At 44.5% G+C, this 25,068-nt stretch overlaps 1 protein-coding gene across 1 annotated transcript in view; it reads right to left on the bottom strand.

The window, feature by feature from the left end:
- Positions 1-224: 224 nt before the first annotated feature.
- LOC136621498 (netrin-4-like) overlaps positions 225-25,068 on the bottom strand; it is a 49,955-nt gene continuing 25,111 nt past the window's right edge. The window contains exons 4-10 of the mRNA XM_066597017.1: positions 21,223-21,349; positions 18,837-19,025; positions 16,235-16,448; positions 16,008-16,141; positions 10,855-10,923; positions 8,336-8,506; positions 225-4,582 (exon numbers count right to left, since the gene is read on the bottom strand). Coding sequence (XP_066453114.1) covers positions 4,446-4,582; positions 8,336-8,506; positions 10,855-10,923; positions 16,008-16,141; positions 16,235-16,448; positions 18,837-19,025; positions 21,223-21,349 — 1,041 coding nt within the window. The 3' untranslated portion in view covers positions 225-4,445. The remainder of the gene's footprint in view (positions 4,583-8,335; positions 8,507-10,854; positions 10,924-16,007; positions 16,142-16,234; positions 16,449-18,836; positions 19,026-21,222; positions 21,350-25,068) is intronic.

Consider the following 25,068-nt stretch of genomic DNA (forward strand, 5'->3'; position numbering starts at 1 on the left):
CTCAGAGCTAAATGGGCACTGCAGCCCCTTCATTCCCAGGATCACCAACATCCCACAACGTTGTCATTGGTCGGCTGCATCACCCCCATCCCCGTCACACAAGGAAATGTACATGCGACCTGTGAACATTTTTGTGTTCGCTAAAAAGCTCCAACAAACTGTTCGCTAGCCAATCTGTTATTTTTACACAACCTGATGATCGGGCGACTGGTTAGAAAGTCAGAAATGTTTAAATAACTTTAATTTACATTTAAGTACAAAAAGGGGTTCTAGCTGTGTGCTAGGGGTGTCATCATGGGGAGGGGCAAAGAAAACAAAACTGAAGCATATGTATATGTACAGGAAGAGAGGCTCTCAGCTAGAGAGGAAAAAAAAAGGGTTGTCAGGGAGCATAATAGACCCAGCAGTCACTGAAGTTGTCAGAGGTATTGTTTTGTACATTTTTGCTCCCCAGGCCTAAAAACAATAAAAGAATGTTTTTTTTCTTCCCCTCTCCCAGCAGATCTATTTTCTGCATCAGGTCCGTTGGGACAGGCTACATCTGTGGTTGGCTGCAGCAGTGGCATAGGGAAGACTGGAGGTGCTGGAGCAGCGGGGAGTATATAATCTTCTATTTTTAGGCCTGGGGGAGCAGAAATATACAAAAAAAGTGACTACTAACACCCCCTCTAAAAGAGAATCTGGCAGCAGTTTGGATCTGGATAAGCCAATAGCAACTAAGGAATAATCAATTGCAGAGCAGTCCCTAGCTGGAGCAGCTATAGCGGCTAATGACTCCCATAGCTCATTCCTGCGTTAAGGCCCATTTACACGGAGCGATGATCGCTAATAAAAAAAATAATCACTAAAAGGCGATTGTTTAAGTGATAATCGTTGTGTCTAAATAAATGTGTGCTCATCGTGCACTGCAATCTGATCATTAAATTCAGTCCAACCTAAAAATCGTTGGTCAGCCTTATCAGCAGTTCTCCACGGGGAGTACTGATAGCATTGTTTCCCGCTGGAGAACAAAGGATCTGAATGCAGATAAGAGCCCTAGGGCTTTTAACTGCATTCAGTGAAAGCTTCATTTGCAAACTGAATTGCTCTTAAGTGGCTACTTAAAAGTTTATGCAAAATGATCGCTCAAAGCTGTCACTCAGACTGTCGTTTGAGCGATCATCGGGCCGTGTAAATGGGCCTTTAGTCGGTGGGCCCAGGCCATCGCTGCTGCCTACAGTGCTCTCCCGTTATGGGCCATTCTGTGTTTGACCTTTAGCACATGAGAGCTTGTTATCGTGTGTGGAGTCTAGTTTTAAAAAACAGACACCACACGAACCCATGTTTTTCAATGTGGCGGCACACACCATAGATCTTTTTCTCGCAGACACTGACTGATCCGATTTACGAAAGCGAATCGCCCATTCAATTCTATGGGGATAGGTAAAAAAAAATGGATAGCACTCAGATGCCATCTTGGGCAATTTTTACGTGATATGTGGCTAATTGCAATACAATCCGATATCACATGTGAAAAGAACACATTATTGTCAATGTGTTTATTCACATGAGCAATTTTTTTTTCTCGGACCAAAGGTCCAAAATTGAACGATCTCTGCGTGCTGTATTTTGGGCGATTTCTTCCAACGAATTGCCCATTATTTCCTAGGGCAGCAAAAAAAAAAACGCACTCGCCTGTAGATGCGATCTTCATGTGAGTGCAATGCAATTTTTCCTATTAAAGCAACATGCAATTTTCACATGTGTGAAAAACGCAAGTGCAATATCATGGATTGATATCTGTCCGCATGAGTACACCCTGAGTGCGATATGTTTTTCTAGAGAGAAGCAGGGGGAAAAAAAATAAAAAATCGTGCCGGCATAGGGTTTGTGGGTTTTTTTGTACAGAGATTAAAAAACGGACACAGGGAACTGACCGAGGTGGAAACCGCCCTTTTGTGCAGATGTAACACGGATGTTTTTTTTTAAATGCAAGTGTATGCCTTGACTGTGAGTGACGTGTGACATGGATGGAATCGCCTATCCAAAACTGTGCCGCGCCACGGGCTGGTGCATAATCAGGAGAGCCAGTCAGTTCTGCCCACAGTAGGCCCAAATGATCTTCGCATGCACTGTCTGTGTAGGGGCTGTGGATGACATCGGAGACTTCACCCTTGTCACACATCGCTCAGAGGATGGTCAGGAAGTGTAGCATCCTACAGGCCGCCCACTGGACTTACTTTACATACAGCATGAGAATAATTAAAAGTCATTATTTTATAGGTATGAGGTCATTAGCTGCTATGACAGCACCACATAGGGGCTGCTCTGGAATTGATTGTTCCCTAGTTGCCACTGGTTTCTCCAGCTCCCCTTTAAAGAAAACCTGTCACCATAAACTAAGTTATGGTGGGAGATGATGGTAAACCGGGGGATGTATTTTTTTTAATTTTTTTATACCTGCCTGCTGTCCACCGGTGAAGTTTGTGTGCAGTTCGAAAATCTGACTCTTTTTCAGACCGCTGTGTGCGTTCTCCAATGGAAGTCAAAGGGAGAGCACACAAAGCAGTCTAAAAATAGTCACATTTTTCAGACCATGTGCAGGCTTCACCAGGTACGGTAGATGATTATAAGGGCATCATCACATTGGCAGAGGGTCGGTACAGACAAGCAGTCCGGAATTTAAATCCACAGTATGTCAATTTTAGCATTGGCTATGCTGTGGAATCTGCCTCTTTTACATAAATTCCGCACCAAAATGCACGTTAAAATTCAAACCTAATGGTGCGGGTTTTGATGCAGACTGTCAACTGCAGCGCTCCTGAATGTTCGCTGCAGACATTCTGCAACATATCCATCACCTTTTAATATGCCCTAAAAAAATACATGCTGGCTCCTCTTAGCTTGTGGTGCTGTAGGGCGGTGACCGGTTCCCTTGATTGGTACGTTCACAAGTAGCAGAAATGCTGCAGGACTTCTGCAGTGGAAAATTACGCAGCATTTCCACATCAAGATCCACACCATCAGAGCAGAATTTGACTCTGATTCAGCTGTGGATTTGCCGCTGATATAGGCCTGCACTGCAATCCTCTCATCTTGAAATAGTGAGTGGGCAACGGCTACTGAGCGCCACCAGTCAGGTGATGTGGAAGTGGACGCATCACCTGACCAGCAGCCGTGGCGGTGTGCTCGGTAGAGGGCAATGTAGTGAGGGCTCAGTATTTTTTCAAGGCTAGAGGAGCGGCATTGTGGAGCTGTAGCTGACATAGTCAAAATTCACACCACTGGAATGGTTTTTGTGCGAAAATACTGCGGCTTTTGACACTGTAGCAAATCCGCCATATTTCTGTTCAGTGTGAACATACCCCCAGGGCTCGTTCACATGGGTGTATTTGTGCTGCGTATTACGAACGTATTTATATGTGTGTAAGATGCAATGCAAAACCCTATTGACTTGCATTGGTATATTCAGCTGAGTGTAAAAAGAATACGCAGCATGTCCTATTTTGGTCCATATTGCGTACCGAAATAGTTCATTGAAGTAAATGGGGATGCGCAAATACACAATACATTTGCCCATTGAATCAATGGGCCCTGCTTGCACTTGTTTTCGTGCACACAAAAAACTCAAGCAGAGCTGAAATACACAGGAATAGGTGAGTTGGGAGTCTGTAAATATGCTGCATATTCACGGACTGAAATACACCTGTGTGAAGGAACACTAACATATTCTGTCTCAAGGCTCCATGGCAAACACATGGTTAAATCTTTCTTTCCTGGAATCACTATAGTCATTGGGGAAGAAGAGTTGGGCGTTCTGATTGGTTGCCATCTTGTATGTCCAGACGCACTACAGGTATATTACACAGTACAGGACGCTACACCTGCAGTCCATCTTTCCATTTGCTGTACAGTTGCATGCATCTATTTTTCTCTGTTATCAGCCATTTCAGGAGACTGTCTGTTGTGTCCTTCAATAGAGTAGTACAGAAACCTCCCTGCCCCCTGATCACTACTTTGACATAAATCTGCAGTATAGAGACATTTACAACATCCAGATGTGACTCATCAGCTGCTCCTCTTATAACACTCCGGCATAGTTATAAGGTGCACTGCTCTTTTGAAACGGTCACGAGGAATCAAGTTAGTCTTTGGTTACACACTAGTTGGGATCTCTGGATGATATGTCCATAATCTCCACATCTGCCGTCATCATAGACTTCTCGTGGGTTATAAGCGGCTTCCTCCATCGTGAAAGCAGCCAGTCTCAGCACTGCAATCGTCCTGGTCACATGACTTTTTTTTGCACCATGAGCTTCCATCCAGTCATTACTCGTCTATCCAGGAGGAGGAAGCTTGGCCTAGAAGTTCCTGGAGTATGGAGTGAGATCTACACTACCGGCAGATGAGTAGAAGAAAAAGCCCTTATGAGAAATCCTCAAGGATCCAGCCGGCTCCTCCGAGATCTATTTGCAGCCAGAGCGGATAAAGTCAACGGCCTGTTTGGCCCAGACTGCCTTCCAGGGCTTCACCAGACTGTTCATGTTGACCAGGAGCTTGTTGTTCCGGGTGTCCTCGGGTCCGGCTATTAGGTAGTCTACACCTGAAAGATAACAGATTGTGCATCAACTCATCATTTTCAAGATTTCTGCTTGCTGTCGGTGAATGAGAATATTCAGGTTTAACACATTAGTGACACTGCCCACTTTGGGACTAAAGGATGCAACAATTTTGGGGGGATTTTCAAAAGCTCTTAAAGTTTTGTTTTTGTATTGTTCCAGAGGCATGATGGCTTGTTTCTTGCGGGGCGAGCTGTAGTTTTTATTGGTACCATTTTTTGGGTACATATTATGCATTGTATAACAGTTTTTTGGTTTTTTTTGAGGGCAGGGAGAAAAAAAAAGCAGATTTTAAGTTTTAACCAGATTAATCATGCACCATAACTGAAATGATAATTTTTTTCTGCGAGTCAGTACAATTATGACACTACCAAAATTATATGCATTTTCTTTTTTTTAGGTTTTTCTACTTTAGCACAATAACAACGTTTTGGGGGTAAATTTATTATTTTTTTGCGTTACTGCAAAGTCTTATAATTTTTTGATTTTCCACAGACCGAGCTGTAGTCTTTATTGGTACCATTCTGGGGTACACATGGCTTTTTGATCACTTTTATTGCATCTTTTTGGGAGGCGAAGTGAACAAAAATGGCATTTTGGCTTAGTTTTTTTGCTTTCTATTTTTATAGCGTTTGCCATGCAGGATAAAAAAGTTTATTTTATTTATTGTGCAGTTAATTTAGGATACCAAACGTGTTTTTTTTTTTTTTTTTTTTTTTTTTTACAGGGGAAACTGCACAAAAAAAGCGTTCTTTTTTATGTCTCTGTAGGGGACTTGAAGCTGTGATGCTATGATCGCTTTGATGATACACTGCAGTACTTCTGTACTGCAACATATGGCTATTAGTGGTCACAGGCCATAGCAGACCTGGACGCCATGACATGTCTGTCATCTGGTTGCCCTGGCAACTCAGACTCTCCTAAATTATATAGTGGAGAGCCCAAGACATCACTGAGGGAGCCTCCTCCCTCTGTTGAACCCTTTACATGCCACCATCAACACTGATCGTAGCATATAAGGGGTTAACAGCAGAGATTGGTGTTCCCACTGATCCAAGCTGTGGTAGCAAGAGGCTGGCTGTCAGACGCTGACTAACTCACTTATGTCTACCCCTTACCCCCCAGGACATAAGTTTACGTCCTATGTTGGGAAGGGCTTAAAGCTGAAGACTGAAAATCTGTACAGACATAAGACTTCTCACAGCAGATGGTTTGCTACAATTGTTTGCAGTCTAAGCAATGTGAAATATGAGACTATGGACTAAGAATGTACAACCTGTGGATCCTAAACATAGCGGCTGCAGAGGTGAGGAACTCGGAAGAGGAGTTTTCTTTAAAGGGATATTCCCAACTCAGCTTTTCATAGCAAACATGGGAAATTGCTGCTATAGTTACTGGACACCCGGACAGTAACTACAATAACCGTCAAGCGATTCAGAACAGCGCTGTTCCTGTTATTGCCACTGTAGTGAAACGGCGTAGCGCACTGTGCTACACTGTTCCCATAGCTCTCATTCACTACAATTAAGAGCTACGCAAACAGCGCGGTACTGAAGCGCTCAGCTGTCCACGACAGGTGGTCGGAAATAGAGGACTGGGTTCTCCCATCATCCCCCGCATCACTATCTGAAGTTCTCCTCCAGGAATGGAGGCAAATCCCTCCACACATCTATGGGAATCTGGTGGAAAGCAGCCTAGGAGGGTTACTGCAGTCATTGAGGCCAAAGGCAGCCCAACAGCAAATGGAAAAATGGGAAGAAAATCCCATTTTATCATCTTCTATGGGCATCCTAATACTTCTGTGTACATAGTGTAGAGGGACCCAACTAATAACTCGTTTTCCACTAGCCGGGTGATGCAATATATTCAGCTTCTGCAGGTCACGCAGGAAAGTCCTAGATTATATGACACAAGACTAAATCATCATCAGAATTAGGCGTACAATGCCCAACGTCTACCACCCTGGCGCTCCGAGGGGTGAGAGCTGCTTTGCTACATAACTGCACATGAACGGCCCAATTCATTCGGCTCAGCTGGTGGAATGAGACTTTTGGATAAGAGACAGAAGCAACTGATCTTGTGTCCCGAACAGGCCAGACCTGCCCCGAACAGAAAGGGCACTGTGCCTGTCAGCAATTCTGCGAGAGAATGAAACGCTGGCATTCACTGCAAGGCTGCCAGTCTTCACCCTTTAAGTACTGGATGAGACTGTGGCATGCTGCGTGGCACGACTCTGCGCCCACCAGGCAGATTCTACATCCTTTGTAGCGTTTGGATGAACTGAGTGGAATCCTGGTCAGCGCTTCTTTGTTTTCGCCTTAGTTTCAAAAAAATTACATTTTACCTACAGATTCATCAAAACGCATCCAAAACTACAGCATCAGGTAATTTCCTGCTATACCATTATAGCAGTAGGAGCTCCATTTTTCTGATACAGAGCTCTAAACTTTCTGCGTAGACATAGAGTGAAATGGAAAAAGAATCTGTCGGCCCGTAGCCACCAGTAGGAGGCGCTAAGGAGCGTACTTATGATTCAGTTCAATGAGAGCTGTATAAATATATATACAGTGAGCTCTCCCTAGTGGTGGCTGTATATATATCACTATACAATGAGCCATCTCTAGTGGAGGTTGTAAAAATATCTATACAGTGAGATCCCTCTAATGGAAGCTGTATACATCTTTATGCAGTGAGCTCCTTCTAATGGTTGCTGTATATATCTGTATCCAGTGAGCTCTCCCTAGTGGTCGCTGTATATATCTGTATCCAGTGAGCTCTCCCTAGTGGTGGCTGTATATATCTGTATCCTGTGAGCTCTCCCTAGTGGTCGCTGTATATATCTGTATCCAGTGAGCTCTCCCTAGTGGTCGCTGTATATATCTGTATCCAGTGAGCTCTCCCTAGTGGTCGCTGTATATATCTGTATCCAGTGAGCGCTCCCTAGTGGTCGCTGTATATATCTGTATCCAGTGAGCTCTCCCTAGTGGTGGCTGTATATATCTGTATGCAGTGAACTCTCCCTAGTGGTCGCTGTATATATCTGTATGCAGTGAACTCTCCCTAGTGGTCGCTGTATATATCTGTATGCAGTGAGCTCTCCCTAGTGGTGGCTGTATATATCTGTATCCAGTGAACTCTCCCTAGTGGTCGCTGTATATATCTGTGTGCAGTGAGCTTCCCCCTAGTGATGGCTGTATATATCTGTATGCAGTGAGCTCCCTCTAGTGGTGGCTGTGTAAATCAATGTACAGTCAGCACCCCCTAGTGGTGGCTGTATAATCTGTGTACTAGTGATGGCAGTACATATTTACATACAGTGCACTCTATATAGTACTGGCTGCAGGAAGACAACATACTCAGATTAAGCGCCCACTTTCCCTCAAACGTGAAAATTGCGCGAGATTTGTACGATGCGAGATACACAAATCAGGCACGAATATGCACCCCATTAAAATAAATTAATTAATAATCACAGCATGTCGTATCTTTGGTCGTTCCCTTGGAACGCCTTGCCTATTGTTTTCAATAAAGCCTTTGAACACATCCTACAGTGTGCGCTCAAGTGCGATGCAGGTTTTCCATTGAAAACAATGGGAAACACTTGCTGCTCTGAATTGCCACTGTACTGAAGTGATTTGGACAACGCACGTTGGTGAGCGCGGGATCAGGCCGGGTTTCATGGTCTGATATCAGGCTCGCCCATGTGAAATCAGCCTAACAGTATATTTTGGCATTACCTGGGTTAAGGATGGGGCAGGTGCAGCCTCGGTTGGTCCATGACTCAGGGTAGATGCTGCGGTTATTCCGACCAATTTTCACTTTCCCAGATTTTAGGATCTTCCTCACTTTCACCACCACCTCCGCATGGGTTCCTTTATCATGTGCAGACAGGATCCGCGCTTTTATGACTGCCAGAGAAAACAGATTTTATATACATTAGATTATAGATGTAGTTGTACATTTTAACCACTTACACATTTTTCATCCCTCCTACCGAGAGCTATACCTTCTCTTTATTTTCCCATCCACACTGCTGTGTGTTGGCTAGGCTCTTGCAGTACCGGCTGTATTTTCCACTGGAGCCATTTAATGTACTGAAAAACTTTACATTTTATTTTCATTTTTTTTTAATAGAAGTGGAAAAACAACACGACCCTGCCATTATTCTTGAGGCTTAGTTTGTACAATGTTCACCATGTGGTATAAATAACACTACCTGTATTCCCTGGGTCAGTACGATTCCGGCAATACTGAATTTATACAGTTTTTTAATATTTTATTAATTTAAAAAGCATTTTTTTTTAGCGTTCCCTCGCTGGATGTGTGTGAGGATTTGTATTTCGTGGAGTGAGCTGTAGTTTTAACCCTTTCCAATCCACCGTCTAACGTCTAAAGACATTCTGATTGACAACTGTACAGTTTCTGATGTCGGTAGACATCCAGCAGAGTATTCTTACTGTATATTACTGGCCGCTCTGTTGTCGGGGGCCTCTCCAGCATGTCCCTTACTGCAGTACTGGCTCTAGCCAGCAGATGGCGCCATTGTAAAATGGCAGAAGGAGAAAACCCCCTAGGAAACCCGGAATCCAAAATTGGATTGCAAAGGGTTAAATGTAGTTTGGGATACATAAGAGTTTCTGATCACTTCTTTTCTCCAGCTTTTTTGTGGCATTGTGTTGTTGGTTTTTTTTTTACGGCATTTGTAGTTCGGTATACATAATATTATACTTTAAGTATTCTCACGTTTTGGATCCGGCAATATCAGTTATTTTATTTTGTGGTTTATGTTTTCTTCTATAGGGTAAGCTGGATACAGTGCAGGTACCAGAGAGATATTCCAAAACCTACCTCATCCACTAAGTAAGTCGCACATAATAGCCAAAAGATGAGACACTGTAAATATGAGTATTTATCATCATTAAAACATAACTTTTAATCCATATATTTTAAAAAATAGCAGCTATATTAAAAGAGGGCTTGTCCAGTTGTGATCTATTGATGCTCTATCCTCACTAGTAGATTGGTATAGGTCTGTCACCCAGGACTGCCGCTAATCAGCTATTCACTGGGGTGGTATGCTTGTGCTTAGAGAGGATTTCTGCAGGAAGCAAACAGCTCTATTCCCACTGTAGTGGCCAAGCTTGGTATCGCAGATCATTTACTCAAATAGGAACTTTGCCTGCAATATCAAGCCTATCAATTGCAGTAAGAATGGAACTGTCTGCTTCCTGCAAGAATCAGCTCAGTACAAGAGTATACTGGTCTGCCAACAGATTATCAGTGGGAATCCTAGGCTCTGCCCCCCCCAGCAACCTACTATTAATAACCTATCCTGATAATATGTTATTAAATAGGTCACAACTGGAAAACCCCTTTAAACATAGACACACAAATGCATAATACATGTTTTGTTCCTCGTTCAAGGGTCTCTTCAAGAAATATGTTCTAAATGATCAAAACACTAAATTACTGGAGGACTGAGGCGATTTTTTTTTTAAGTTTCCTAGTTGGACTTAAGCATATGGCTAGAACAATACACTACAATATATCTTTACTGCAGTATATCCTAGCTCAGTTGTCAGTATGTTTCTCTGCCGCCGACAAGGTCTAATGGAAGTACTAGAGTGGCAGGTCTGGGGGACTTCACTAGGCGTCTGGCTTCCATTAGAACTATTCAGCACCCTACAATGCATGATTGGGAGGCAGAGAAAACCCCTTACTCTGCCTAACAACAGAAATTCTATGATCAATATTGACTGCAGCATCTATGGGGTTAAATGGCCAGGGTCAGAGCTTGCACCTATCTGTAGAGGAGTGTCAGCTGTATAACAGCTTTCACCCACCATGTATGGAGCAGGCTTCTGCCTGCTCCATACTGTCCCCTTTTGCTATACCTGTATAGGAAGGGGTTAAAAGTAACATTGTATCATCTTTTCCAGTGACACCCAAAGCTGCATTCAGAATTCTGCAGTGCGTTGTGGCAGGTTAGATGGCAGGCACAAAGTTAGAGTTCAGCTGTTAGATCTCATACTTGTGTAGTACATAAAATTTCAACCAGCAGAATTGTGAAGACAGCTTTGGATGTGACTGGAGTATAAGACGATAGTCACATGTTTATAATGTTTTCAAATTCCTGGCAAATCAGAAATGCCAGCTTAATCTTCTCTGATCAGAAATGTGAAGAATTTACCAAACACGAGACATGTTATTATCGTTAAGATCTGGAGAGTACGGTGACCTCTTCCCTCCCACTTACCATACGCATACTTCATCTGACAGAAATCGGTTATGCTCCCCAGCATCCGCTCCTTGCACACACACTTCTCTGAAGGACGCGAGTGACATGCCAGGTACATGTAGGGAAGAAAAAAGCAAAATGTCGGCCACATGGTAAACACATTTAATGTGACCAGGTAGGTGTGGTGTACTACAAGTGACAGCATGGCTTACAGCTGTGCTGGGTCATGTAGTCCACATTACTAAGGGGTAGCAGTTGGAGACTTTAGCTTTGGCGTTATAAAGTGATTCAATTAAATTACATGGGCAATCAATATATAGCAAGACCTTGCTGCTACAGCACCCCCTAGAGATCAGAAGCTGAATCTAAATTTCAAAGTGGTTCCCACAAGTAGATAGATGTAAACCTCTGTCCTATGAATAGTATGGGCTTTGGAGCTGAGCCTGCACTATCTGTTGCGGGAACACCGATCCCTGCTGCCAACACCTTACACGCTGCGATGTTGATTGCGACAGGTAAAATATTCATAGAGGGAGGGTGCTCCCTCTGTGACGTCAATGGCCATCCGTCATGTAATCGCGAAGACCAATGGTCAGCCACGGCAATCAGATGCCACGCAATAATGTATTGCCATACAGAAGTACTACAGTGTATTATCAGTGCAATCAAAGGTTTAAGTCTCCTACAGGGACATAAAACTTGTAAAAATAAAACCTTTATGTGCACTTTCCCCTCTTCATTTAATAGAAAAAAAAACCAACAACTTAAAAGCACACGTTTGGTATTGTTGCATTTGTAACAACCTGTACAATACACTTGTTATCCCCCACGGCTAATGCGATTTTGAAAAAAGAGCCAAAATGCTTTTTCTTCGTTTCATCTTCCAATAGAAACGCAATAAAACTAATCAAGCCATATGTATCCCAAAAAAGTACCAATAAAAAAACTACATCTCATCACGTAAAAAACAAGCCCTCAAAAAGCTCCGTCTATGGAGAAATAAAATTGTTATAGGACTTGAAATGCAGCAATGCAAAAAAAAATACAAAAAAGGGTTTATACTATGCAAAATCCTAAAAAAAAAAAATATACAGTTTTGATACAGTCGTAATCATACCGACCCGCAGAAAATATTTATCATGTCATTTATGCTGCATGATTAACACTGTAAAAAAAAAGCCCAAAAAACAATGGCAGACAATGTATTTTTTTTTTCTCCTTGACCTCCAAAAGTGGAGGTGAAAATCCCCCCCAAAATTGTAGCATCCTTAGGACCAAAATAGGGTTTGTCACTAAGGGGTTAAACACATCACCGTTAAACTCCATATAAAAAGTTGACCACCTTTTCAAAAACTTCCAAATTGTGTATTGTCTCTACTAACATCTAAAGCAGCCTACAAAATTTCTGCCATCTGGTGTTGACAAATGATCAGGACCGCACACTGTCAGTCATCTGATCTAACTGAGCCCCACATTGAGCTTGTGAACTCCCATCATGCACTGCTGTTCTTTCGCAGGACACCAGAAAAATTCTAAATTTAGCTTTGGATGTGAATAGAGAAGAAAACAGTGTAAGTCTCAGTAGCGGTACAGTATGTTCTTTACGTGTGGAGTTCCCCTTTAAGGGAAAATCTATTATTAAGAATAATCTTTATTTGTATAGCGCCAACATATTCCGCAGCGCTTACACAGACGGGGAATACAGAAAGACAAAAGTACAAAAATTACAGAACCACGGTTACATAGTAATCAGTTGATGGAAACAGTAGGGGTGCGGGTCCTGCTCCAAAGAGCTTACATACTACAAGTAATGTGGTGATACAGAAGGTAAAAGGCTGGAGATGTGCACGGTAAGGAGAGGAGTTGAGTGAGGGATGCTATACACATAGACAATGGTCAGACATTTAGCCGTGTGACGGCAGAATCGGTATTACTGCAGGGACAGTTGATGGTGGCTAGCAGGGATTGCAGTCAGTAGGTCATCAGGTGGCGTACACAGGGGTTTGCTTAGGGAATGCGGTATGCCACCCTGATGAGGTGCGTTTTTAGAGGACGCCTGAAGTTTTGTGAGTCCTGGATTGCCCGGATAGCCTTTGGTAGTGCGTTCCAGAGGACTGGTGCTGCTCTTGAGAAGTCTTGGAGGCAGGAATGAGAAGTTTGAATTAGAGGGGAGTGCATTGTAGTTTCGTTAGCAGAGCGGAGAGCCCGGGCTGGGTGATGGATTGAGATGAGGGAGGCAATGTAGGGTGGCACTGCTCTGTGGAGGGCTTTGTGGATGAAGGTAGTGAGTTTAAATTGATTTCTGTATTTGGTGGGCAGCCAGTGCAGTGACCGGCACAGGGCAGAGGTGTCCGAGTAGCGGCTGGACAGGAAGATCATCCTGGCTGCCACATTCAGGATGGATTGGAGAGGGTAGAGTCTGGTGCAGGGGAGGCCGATCAGCAACAAGGTGCTATAATCGAGCGGAGAGTGAATGAGGGCAACAATAAGCGTTTTTAGCGTGTCTACGGTGAGAAAAGAGCGGATTCTTGTGCTGTTCTTGAGTTGCAGCTGAGATGTTCGGGCAAATGATTGGATGTAGGGGGTAAAGGAGAGATCAGCGTCGAATAGGACCCCAAGGCAGCGGGCGTGCTGTCTGGGAGTTATGGTAGCGCCACACACTGAGATGGAGATGTCAGGATGAGGTCGGTTAATGAAGGGCGGAAATACCAGTAGGTCAGTTTTAGGTAGAGAGAGGACATAGTGTTAGAGACAGCGGACAGACAGTCGGTGATGTTTTGGAGGAAAGGTGTAGAAATGTCATTGGAAGAGGTGTATAACTGGGTGTCGTCAGCGTAGAGGTGTATAGCTGGGTGTCATCAGCATACAAGTGGTATTGGATGCCAAAACTCCTGATGGTTTGTCCAATAGGAGCCGTGTAGATGGAGAAGAGGAGGGGGCTGAGGACTGAGCTCTGGGGGACCCCAACAGCAAGGGGAAGAGGAGGAGAGGTAGAGCCAGCAAAGGAGACCCTGAATGGGCAATCAGATAGGTAGGAGGAAAACCAGGAGAGAGCACTGTCCTTCAGGACAGTGGAGCGAAGCATACTGAGGAGGAGTTTGTGGTCAACAGTGTTGAATGCTGCGGAGAGGTCAAGGAGGATCAGTAATGAGTAATCGCCCTTCGATTTGACTGTCAGGAGGTCGTTTGATACCCTTGTAAGGGCAGTTTCTGTTGAGTGTTGGGGTCGGAAGCCAGACTGTAGGAGGTCGAGGAGAGAGTTCTCTGATAGATAGCTTACAAGCTGGGAGTAAACTAGGCATTCTAGTAGTTTGGAGATGAAGGGGAAATTAGAGATGGGTCTGTAGTTGGCAGAGTCAGTCGCGTCAAGAGTCGGCTTCTTTAGCTGTGGGGATATGATGGCATGTTTGAAAGAAGAGGGAAAGATGCCAGAGAGAGTGTGAATATAGTGGTGAGATGAAAGATGACCACTGGGGAGAGGGACCAGAGAAGGTGTAAGGGGAGAGGGTAGCTAGCGCAGGTGGTGTGGCAAGCAGAGGAGAGCAATTTGGAGACTTCTTCCTCTGTCGTTGGTCTGACTACAGGCAGTGAGCAAGAGCTAGATGTAGTGCTGACAAGACTAGGGTCAGAGCTAGTCTGGGATTGGGAAGTTATTTCCTGATGGATGTCATCAATTTTCTTTTTGAAGTAAGCAGCCAGCTCTTCAGCACTGAGATCCGTCACTGGGGGCTGCGGTTTAGGGCTAAGAAGGGAGTGAAAAGTATCAAAGAGCCATTTAGGGTTGTGCGATAGTGAGGAGATGTGAGAGGTGAAGTAGACTTGTTTGGCGTGGTGGAGGGTGAGGTTGTAGGTTCTGAGCATGAATTTGTAGTGAAGAAAGTCCGCGGATGTTTGCGACTTCCTCCACAGCCGTTCAGCACTTTTAGAGCACTGCCGGATGAAACGTTTTTGAGGCGTGAGCCAGGGTTGCCGTGTTCTACATCAGATGGCTTGGGTCATGGGGGACGCCGCTTCATCCAGAGCATGTTTGAGTGCGGTGAGCGGCAGCCAGGTTGGGGCAGGAGAGGAGAGAGAGAGAGATAGTGGACAAAGAGGACTGTAGGGACTCAGCAAAGTCCTGCGTGTGAATGACCTTAAGGTTTCTCTAGGTACGGTAGGTAGGTGGGTCTGGAGAGATGTTAGTGAGCGTGACAGAGAAAGAGAGGAGGTTATGGTCCGAGAGCGGAAGAGGGGAGTTAGTGAAGTTGGAAGCAGAGACAAAGAAAGACCAGATCAAAAGTGTTGCCATCCCTGTGAGTGGGAGAGGCTGTGAGTTGAGAGAGACCAAGAGAGGAGGTGAGCGATAGATGCTGAGAGGCAGATGGGGAGATGGGGTCATTAGTGGGGATGTTAAAATCACCTAAGATGAGGGTTGGAATTTCGCAGGATAGGAAGTGGGGGAGCGGGCAAGGAGCACCTGGGGGGCAGTAGATAACTGCTAGTCGCATGGACAGTGGGCGGAAAAGCTGTAGCATATGTACCTCAAATGATGGAAAAGTGAGTGAGGGTACAGGGGGGATGACCTGGTAGGAGATTTCGGGGAGAGAAGAGCACCACTCCTCCGCCACGCCTGTCATCTGGTCTTGGGGTATGGAAGAACTACAGGCCATTGTAAGACAGTGCATCAGGGGAGGCCGTGTCAGACTGCTGTATCCACGTTTCTGTGAGAGCGAGCAGATTTAGAGATTTAGCAGTAAAAAAGTCGTGGATGGTGGGGAGTTTATTACCTGCTGACTGGCAGTTCCAGAGCGCACATTTAAAGGAGTGAGGGGTGGGTTCGCATGGGCTAGCAGTTGGGCTTGAGGGTTTTCTTAGTGAGTCAGGTAGGGGGTAATAGTTTGGAGCAGTGGAGGGTGGGCCAGGATTGGAAGAGATATTCCCAGCTGCTAGTGGCAGCAAGATAGCAAGGGTGAGCAGATGGTTAGGAGATTTATGAGGAGCGACTGTTATGTTTGTTAGTGGCATTAGAGGGTTTGAGGCTAAGTAAGAAAGTAAAGAGTGCATGCGAGCTGTGCAAAGGGGAGGACAGGAGAGAGGGGCTAATGTGAATAGAGTGTCCCAGAGGCACTCCTATTGATGAATAGGAGCCATACATGATAATCCTTTGTGTTGTTCTTCGCTGTGGTGATTACCTGGATGCCGCAGAGCAGAAAAGCCCTGCTCACTTGTCCAGTTCCAGTCATCTTCACTCTCATTGGCTGGCGTATCTATGATGTCAGGAATCTGTCCACCAATAGGAATGTTTAAGTAGCGCTCGTTGTTACTGCTGCAAAATGGGAATATTATAATATACTGCGGTTACTGCACACAATGGCGAAAATCAGGACCGATGACATCCGCAACATAGAATACAGGATACCTGTTCAAACACTCCCCCGTGTTTGCATCACAGTCCCTTGCACAGTCACATGGGCGGCAGCCATTTTCTCCAAACCCCCAGTATCCCATCAAGCAGTGATCACAGTATGGGCCGGCCACACCGGGTTTGCAGTAACAGAAACCAGTTTTGGGATTACACTTCCAACTTCGATTCAGGGTTTCATTCACGGAGCCAACAGTATTACAGGAACATTCTGTTATAGGATGATGAGAGTTAAAGTACAGAATACACAACTATTGCAGTAACCAAAACTAATGGAATAGCGCACAGTATTTAATGTGTTCTATAGGGGGCAGTATTATAGTAGTTATATTCTTGTGCATAGGGGGCAGTATTATAGTAGTTATATTCTTGTATATAGGAGACAGTATTATAGTAGTTATATTCTTGTACATAGGGGCAGTATTATAGTAGTTATATTCTTGTACATAGGGGGCAGTATTATAGTAGTTATATTCTTGTATATAGGGAGCAGTATTATAGTAGTTATATTCTTGTACATAGGGGATAGTATTATAGTAGTTATATTATTGTACATAGGGGCAGTATTATAGTAATTATATTCTTGTACATGGGGGGCAGTATTATAGTAATTATATTCTTGTACATGGGGGGCAGTATTATAGTAATTATATTCTTGTACATGGGGGCAGTATTATAGTAATTATATTCTTGTACATGGGGGCAGTATTATAGTAGTTATATTCATGTACATAGGGGGTAGTATTATAGTAGTTATGTTCTTGTACATAGGGGGCAGTATTATAGTAGTTATATTCTGTACATAGTGGGCAGTATTATAGTAGTTATATTCTTGTACATAGGAGCAGTATTATGGTAGTTATATTCTTGTACATAGTAACCGTATTATAATGGTTATTCTGGTACATACAGAGTTGTATTATAGTCGTTATATTCTTGTACATAGGAAAAGTGTTATAATATTCTTGTACGTAGGGGGGGCAGTATTATAGTAGTTATATCCTTTTACATTGAAGCAGTATTATAGTAGTTATATTCTTGTACATACGGAGCAGTATTATAGTAGTTATATTCTTGCACATAGGGGGCAGTATTATAGTAATTATATTCTTGTACATGGGGGGCAGAATTATAGTAATTATATTCTTGTACATGGGGGGCAGTATTATAGTATTTATATCCTTGTACATAGGAGGCACTATTATAGTAGTTATATTCTGTACATATTGGGCAGTATTATAGTAGTTATACTTTTGTACAGAGGAGCAGTATTATAGTAGTTATATTCTTGTACATAGGGGAGCAGTATTATAGTATTATATTCTTGTACATAGGAGGCAGTATTATAGTAGTTATATTCTTGTACATAGGGAGCAGTATTATAGTAGTTATATTCTTGTACATAGAAGCAGTATTATAGTAGTTATATTCTTGTACATATGAGGTAGTATTATAGTAGTTATATTCTTGTACATAGGGAGCAGTATTATAGTAGTTATATTCTTGTACATAGAAGCAGTATTATAGTAGTTATATTCTTGTACATAGGAGCAGTATTATAGTAGTTTAGTATAGTAGTAATATAGAAGTGTCCCTTTAACTGTCGTCTGGCATCAGGTTGGTTAAACACAATTCAGCTATTTAAATAGAACGAGTCCCTCCTCGCCCGCTCACAGCTGTGCTTTGCATACACAGGCACGCCGGATTACGGGACTAGGAAAAAAAAGCCAAGATATAATTGAATGAGCACTGCTAATGCCCCAGATGTATCACAGAAGGAGACAGAGGCTTAACGGAACAAAGGGCTGGCATTACGGCCCCCGTGAAGAGTAATGCCCGGCTCTCAGTGAAAATCCCAGTTCCAAATGAATCATATCACACTATATCAAAACCCAGGAATCCGGTGTTATGCTGTAGCTGAGGGGCAGGTGTGTGTCGGGCGGCCGGCCGCCTTTTATCTCACTCTCCTTTGTGTCTGAAGCTCTGGATTCGTGGCATCTAAACTGGCAGTTTTGCGCATTTTTATGGACTTGTTTCCTGGCACAAGATGCAGAGACAAATTGCTCACCAATGCATCCAGGCGCACGCTCGCTGAGCTTGTATCTTAAAGGGGCTTTCTACAGCAGATATTTAATAGAGGAGATGTGATCTACTAGAGACATCTTGATAGCAGCTACAGTTGGCACTGAAGAACAGCTTAATGAGAACAGTGGGCACCACCATGGATGCCCGCTGAAGCTAATTGGTACCCCAACATGTTGTTTATGTAGTTCCACCCAAGCTAAGCAAATCATAGCAATAAAACTCACCCAATATTGACCGACCTCCAATGTATTGTATGAGTGGAAACGTGAAGGATTGAGCTCATAGAAGCATTATAAGCAAATGCTGTGGTTACTCCCAAAGCAGCACTCGATAATGAAGAATGGCAGCATTGCACACAGTAGATAATGGACGACGTGGGTCTCCAATAAGTTCAATGGGCACCTTTATTGAGAAACTACAGCTTCCCTGATCAGGGGTGTGGGGACCCCTAGAATTGGCTTCTTGGGAGCATTGATGCCAGTATCTTCTGGGCCTGGTACATCACAGGACTTACCCTTGCACGCCAGAGGGGAGCTGATGGATTCGTTGGGGTCCCGATAGTAGCCAGCCCGGCATCTCTGGCAGCGATGCCCTTCTGTGTTGTGCTGGCAGTTTTCACACACTCCTCCGCTCTTCTTTCCAGAGGACAGCCAGAGGTTGTGATCAAAGTGACAGCTGAAAGCATGATTGTGACAGCGGCAGCCTACACATGGAGAGCGGAGGAAGAGGAGGATGATGAGGAGTTATTACTGGGGCTCAGTCAGCCAAATAAAATTATCAGTGTGAAGACAGATGCCTTTCATCCATCAATGTCAAATCTATGTTCAGGGCTGGCCTTAGGTTAAATGGCACCCTGTGTGCAGACCTTTTTTTGTCTGCCCCCAAGTCATAAGTAAACAAAAAAAATCTAAAAACTATACACTGATAGATGGTCTGCCTGTATTCTGCTCATGCAGAAAGCAGCAGGATGACAGCACACGCACACCAGCTCAGCGAATAAATACAGTCTCAGAACCATGTTTGTAACATATATGCAGTCCCAGAACCATGCTTGTAACATATATGCAACCTAGAGTGGCCCAAAAAACTCAACTTTCAACCACAAAGCAAGACACCCTCTATTTTTTTCCTTTTAAGAAACGTTTATGTGGGCCAGAGTTTCCAGTTCTTATGTCTACGACAAGGTTGTGCTCAAACACCATGAATTTTCAGACTTTTTACTAATGACGAAGAATAAAAACAACTGTTGCTTCAAGTCGTGGAAGCAAATCTCAAGGCTGTTCCAACACAAATTACCAAGAAAGTCTGCTGTCCAGTTCTTAAAGGGATTCGGTAATTAGAAAAAAAAGAAAAATCAATACTTACCTATTCCTCCCCAGGCAATCTTCTTACCATATCTTCTCCTGGCTTCTCCAGTCCCTGGGGTCACATCAGGATCCTCTTCCTGTGACATTACGAACATTCGCAGCATTCTGCTTCCTGCAGGTCAATGTACGCTACATCACTAATGACACAGCTTTCACTGCCTAGCAGGGAATATCAAATCCTATGCCGGGCTATTGCAGAGACTGCGCACTATCTCGCCGCGAATGTTCATACACCATTGCCACATGCGCACAGTCTCTGGGATAGCCCGGCATAGGATTCGGCATTCCCTGCTAGGCAGTGAAAGTTATGTCACTAGTGACTGGGTACACTGACCTGTAGAAAGCAGAATGCCAGCAATTTACGCTACATAAGAGGAAGAAGAGGATCTAGCTGGCTGGAGGTGAGGTGACCTAGGGGACTGGAGGAGACAAGAGAAGATCAGCGAGGAGACGATGCGGTAAGAAGACTGACAGGGTAGAAATACGTAAATATTGATTTTCTTTTCTAATGACAGAACCCCTTTAAGCACTGACTGACAAGTATTTGTGTCGTAATTTAGATTTTTCATATATTTGGAGTTATTTTCGTAGAAACCGCACAAATGTGTAGATTGTCAGGACAAATGCCATTGTCAATACTTAATGTTTTAAAGTATAGTTGTTCATTTTCAAAAGCAAATAGTTAATAATAATGATATAGCTTGTGCCATTAGAGATCTTACGTGTAAGCGCCATTTCTCATCATATACATCAGTTTTCAGCACCACCTTGCAGTTGGAATTTAAAGCTCAAACTTTACCCTAACATTACTATTAGCAAATGTAACTAGTTGAGAATGTGTCTTGTTGTATGGCTGCCACTTTATTTTTTGCTATATCTCTATAGGACATCCTAATACGGCCCCAGAACCACGCCCAGTGCACATATACGGCCCCAGAACCACGCCCAGTGCACATATACGGCCCCAGAACCACGCCCAGTGCACATATACGGCCCCAGAACCACACACAGTGCACATATACGGCCCCAGAACCACGCGCAGTGCACATATACGGCCTCAGAACCACGCGCAGTGCACATATACGGCCCCAGAACCACGCTTAGCGCACATATATGGCCCCAGAACCAAACAAGCTCAGTACATAAATACAACACCAGAACTAAGCCCATAACATAAATGCAGCCCCAAAACCAAAGTCAGCACATAAATACAGCACCATAACCTAGTACATAGATGCGGAAGCAGAACTAAGCAGTTGTGTTGCGGGGGTTTCAATGGACTGACAGCTGCACTTTGGAACATCATAAGAGAGGAGACAGAGCCAGGAGGAGGATTAATGTAGCTTCACAAGATGCTGCCACACCGAGGAAGATGATCAATGGGCCAGGCATTCCTAACGGGAGAGATTGCTCTTGGTGCTTCCCCTACAAACTGGCCGCCACCCTGTGTGACCATACGAGTCACATATAACTAAGGCGGGCATGTCTATGTCTCATATCTATCTCTGCCCCTGAAATTTTCTTCACACTTACGTTTGCACTCATTGGGGGCTCCGGTTTTCCCATCCCCCGGCCTCCACGGGACATCATTGTACATCGGGGCACAGCTTTCGCAGTGATCGCCCGCTGTGTTGTGTTGGCACACACATTTACCATGGACCTGGCAAGATAAAGAACAAGTCACATACATTTATACTTGGATCTGGGCATTTGTATCATCATTACACCAATAGAAACCTGATGTGTACACAGAATAGTGTGCTCATCACCTGCTGTATCCAATCCTGTCATGTGCGATACTGTCTGCTGAGCTGCTGTATCTAATCCCATCATGTGTGGTACTGTCTGCTGAGCTGCTGTATCTAATCCCATCATGTGTGGTACTGTCTGCTGAGCTGCTGTATCTAATCCCATCATGTGTGGTACTGTCTGCTGAGCTGCTGTATCTAATCCCATCATGTTTGATACTGTCTGCTGAGTTGATGTATCTAATCCTTTTATGTGCGATACTTACTGCTGAGTCAGGGTATCTAATCCTATCACATGCAATACTGTCTACTGAGTTCTGTATCTAATCTTATGTTCAGTACGGCCTGCTGAGCTGCTGTATCCAATCTTTTCATGTGTGATACTGTTGCTAAACTGCTGTATCTAAGTCTATCATTTTTGATACAGTTGTTGAGTAGCTGTATCTAAGTCTATCTCCTAACAATGACTGTCACTATTGCCTCCAGCTCTTCTTGAGGTGGGTCTCGCCCTCCGGTGTGACATCGGGCAGCCCCTGGCGTCCTCCATCGGGGAATATCTGGGTCAGGCATTGATATAATCGACCGCTGCCCCTCATTGTTCCTTTGTGTCACACTAGTCTGGGGCTTGTCACTGCGGGGTCTGGGGGGCTCGGCGGCTCATGTCACTGTCTGGGATGTTTGCTCGCTGGCACAGCACCCGGGCATCTTTTTTTTCTCCTCCTCCATCCAGCTGGTCTTTGAATTGCCGACCCAACAGTAGAGCTGCACGGTGCCCGGAGGTCACCCAGCCTGGCACCGCATAGATCAGATAGTTTGGAAACTCTGCTGGGGATTATCAGGGTGCAGGCACAAGATGTTTAGACAAGAGAGAAGTTTTGGAAACGGAGGAGGGTTATAGAAGGAATGCGATTAAATCCACTAAGAAATCTCTCTGTGCAAAAACAAGATTTACCTCAGGTGACCCGGGAACTGGACGGAGCCACCAACCAGACATGACCCCCCCAGGGGAACCAACCTGCATAGAGAGAGCTCTGCAGGGAGCCAACCACCTCCTGGTGCAGGCCCTGTTCTGGGGACCCCAGCACCCCACTGCACTAATTCAGCCAGATTTCTCAGATAAAGTGACATCATAATGCCAGCAGGGGTGACATCACTGGGTCGCCAGGCAGATCTCACTCCACACCACGCTATTCTACAGTGAGTGGAGGTAAGGATCTCACATGTAGCTCCCAATTCCAGTAAAAGGCCACGCAATGCATTAAAGATTAGGAACAGATTATTAGAGTAACAGAGTCATCCTGAGGAGCACTGCAGAGAATAGCCATGTACTCATCAGTGGGAGGCAGGGGAGCCAAGTAAAATGTGCCCCTCCTGACTGTTCTCAGGGTGCTCACACCAGAGCCTGGAGCACTAATCCAGTGGGCACCAGGGGCTGCAGCACTAATCCAGTTGGCACCTGGGGCTGAAGAGTAAAGTATTAGACACCAGGGACTACAGTGTTCAACCAGTAGGCACAGGAGACTGGAAATGTAAACCACTAGACACCAGGGACTGAGCACTTAAAAAAAAACTAGGCACTGGGCACTAGAGCATTAAACCACTGAAAAGCATGAACTGGAGTACAAAGCCAGTAGGCATCAAGGTCTGGAACTGTAAACCACTAGACACCAGGGATTGAAGCTGTAAACCACTGAAGGCCTAGACCACAAAAGATCTAGGTTACAGGGACTGCTACACTAAACCACTAGACACCAGGGACTGGAATACTAAACCACTGGACAGCAGAGACTACTGCACTAAATCACTGGACACTTGGGCCCATAGAAGCAAACTTCTGACCACCAGGGACTGGATCACTAAATCCCTGGAGTGCAGGGACACCAAACCTGTGGATCCCAGCAGTGGTACCCACGGTCATCATAAATACCTATATAGAGAATGGTCTCCTCCTGGTATGTATCACATATCATCCCTGTACATATGATTACATGGCAGTGATCTCAGTATGACCCGCATGTCAGGAAGTCACTGACTGCTATACGTCTGTGCATTAACATTTTGCTGAACCCAGTGTTGCGGGGCTACAGTTAGGGCTGGGTCACATCCCCGCTGGAGCGCTGCCAGTCGGGAGGTATGCACAGGGTGGGGTGAGGGGTTAGTTGAGCCAGCTACCCCTTCACTGTGGAGGTCAGGTCGTGCCAGCATCCCCCCAGGGCCTCACGCTATCCGGGTAATGACAACACTGGGCGAGTTATCCCAGAGACAACAGGGTGACTGTGAGCGAACGAGTCTTACAGAGAAATAATAAAGCCGCAACTTCCTTGTCGGTGAGCGAGAATGCGACAAATTATGAAAAAGACGAAAATCCTCTAACTAGAAAACCGCGACACTACTGATTCCTCATCTATCAGGAGGAGAAATTCTGCAACTTTCTAATAGACATTATTTCATCATTCAATTTCCCACCATTTTTATGATCTCTGTGTGCTGTCAGTGAATGGAACAGTCTTGATTACATCCAAAGGCTGAAAACCATCCCTGACTTAATACTTCTCACAGCTGATGGTTTGCGACAATGTATCCAGTGCAAACCATCCTCTATGAGCTACACAAATCTCTCTCCTATCCTGATAGTTTGTTACAGTGCATCAAAGTGCGGGTAAAGAACCTTTTACACAGGCTGATAATCGGGCAAGGACGTTTCTAAAAGAATTTGGTCACCCGTGCCGATCACCTGACAAATGAGCAAATGCTTCTTCATCAGGTAAATGCAACTTTGATGCAGCACAAAAACATAATTGTTGGCAGCGCATCTTCCCGTGTATCAGTCATCCCACAGAGCCTGAATCTGCCTGTGTGAAGGTCAGGCAGACGAGCACTGATGTCACTGATCTGCCCTCCTCATCGCTGTCCAATCTATTAAAAAGGGGACTAGTACTTATTATGAAATTATATAGTAGCAGTGTTTCTGGTAGCGCAATGCGCCATACCGTTCTGCTACATGCACGTCACTCACACACAGCACTGCTACATGTACATCACATACATGTCTGCTACATAATAATAATAATATTTATTTATATAGCGCCAACATATTCCGCAGGGTTTACAAAACAGGGGAGAACAGATACAAAAACCACAGTTACATAGTCAATAGGGGTGAGGGTCCTGCTCCAACAAGCTTACATACTATAGATAATGGCGTAGTACAGAAGGTAAAGGGCTGGAGATGTACACGGTATGGCAAGTTGGAGAGTGCGGAATCCTATACACATAGACAATAGTCAGACAGTAAGACATTATGGCTGCAGGGGGTGGTCGATTACAGCTAGCAGGGATTGCAGTCAGTAGGTCAGGGAGCATGTTATCAGGCAGAGTACAGAGGGGTTTGGTTTAGGGGATGTGGTATGCCTCCCTGAAGAGGTGTGTTTTTAGAGCACGCCTGAAGTTTTGTGTGTCAGCGATTGCCTGGATAGTCTAGGGTAGTGCGTTCTTCATACCATACAACATGGATCACAAGCAGCGCAGCACTCGGGATGAAGGACCTGTAATGATGTCACTGTTATGCTCATAACAGTGACATCATCACAGGTCCTTTATCCCTGTGCAGATTAGGGGCAGTCTACATCCC

Source organism: Eleutherodactylus coqui, chromosome 3, assembly GCF_035609145.1.
Source record: "Eleutherodactylus coqui strain aEleCoq1 chromosome 3, aEleCoq1.hap1, whole genome shotgun sequence".
Classification (NCBI taxonomy): Eukaryota; Metazoa; Chordata; class Amphibia; order Anura; family Eleutherodactylidae; genus Eleutherodactylus; species Eleutherodactylus coqui.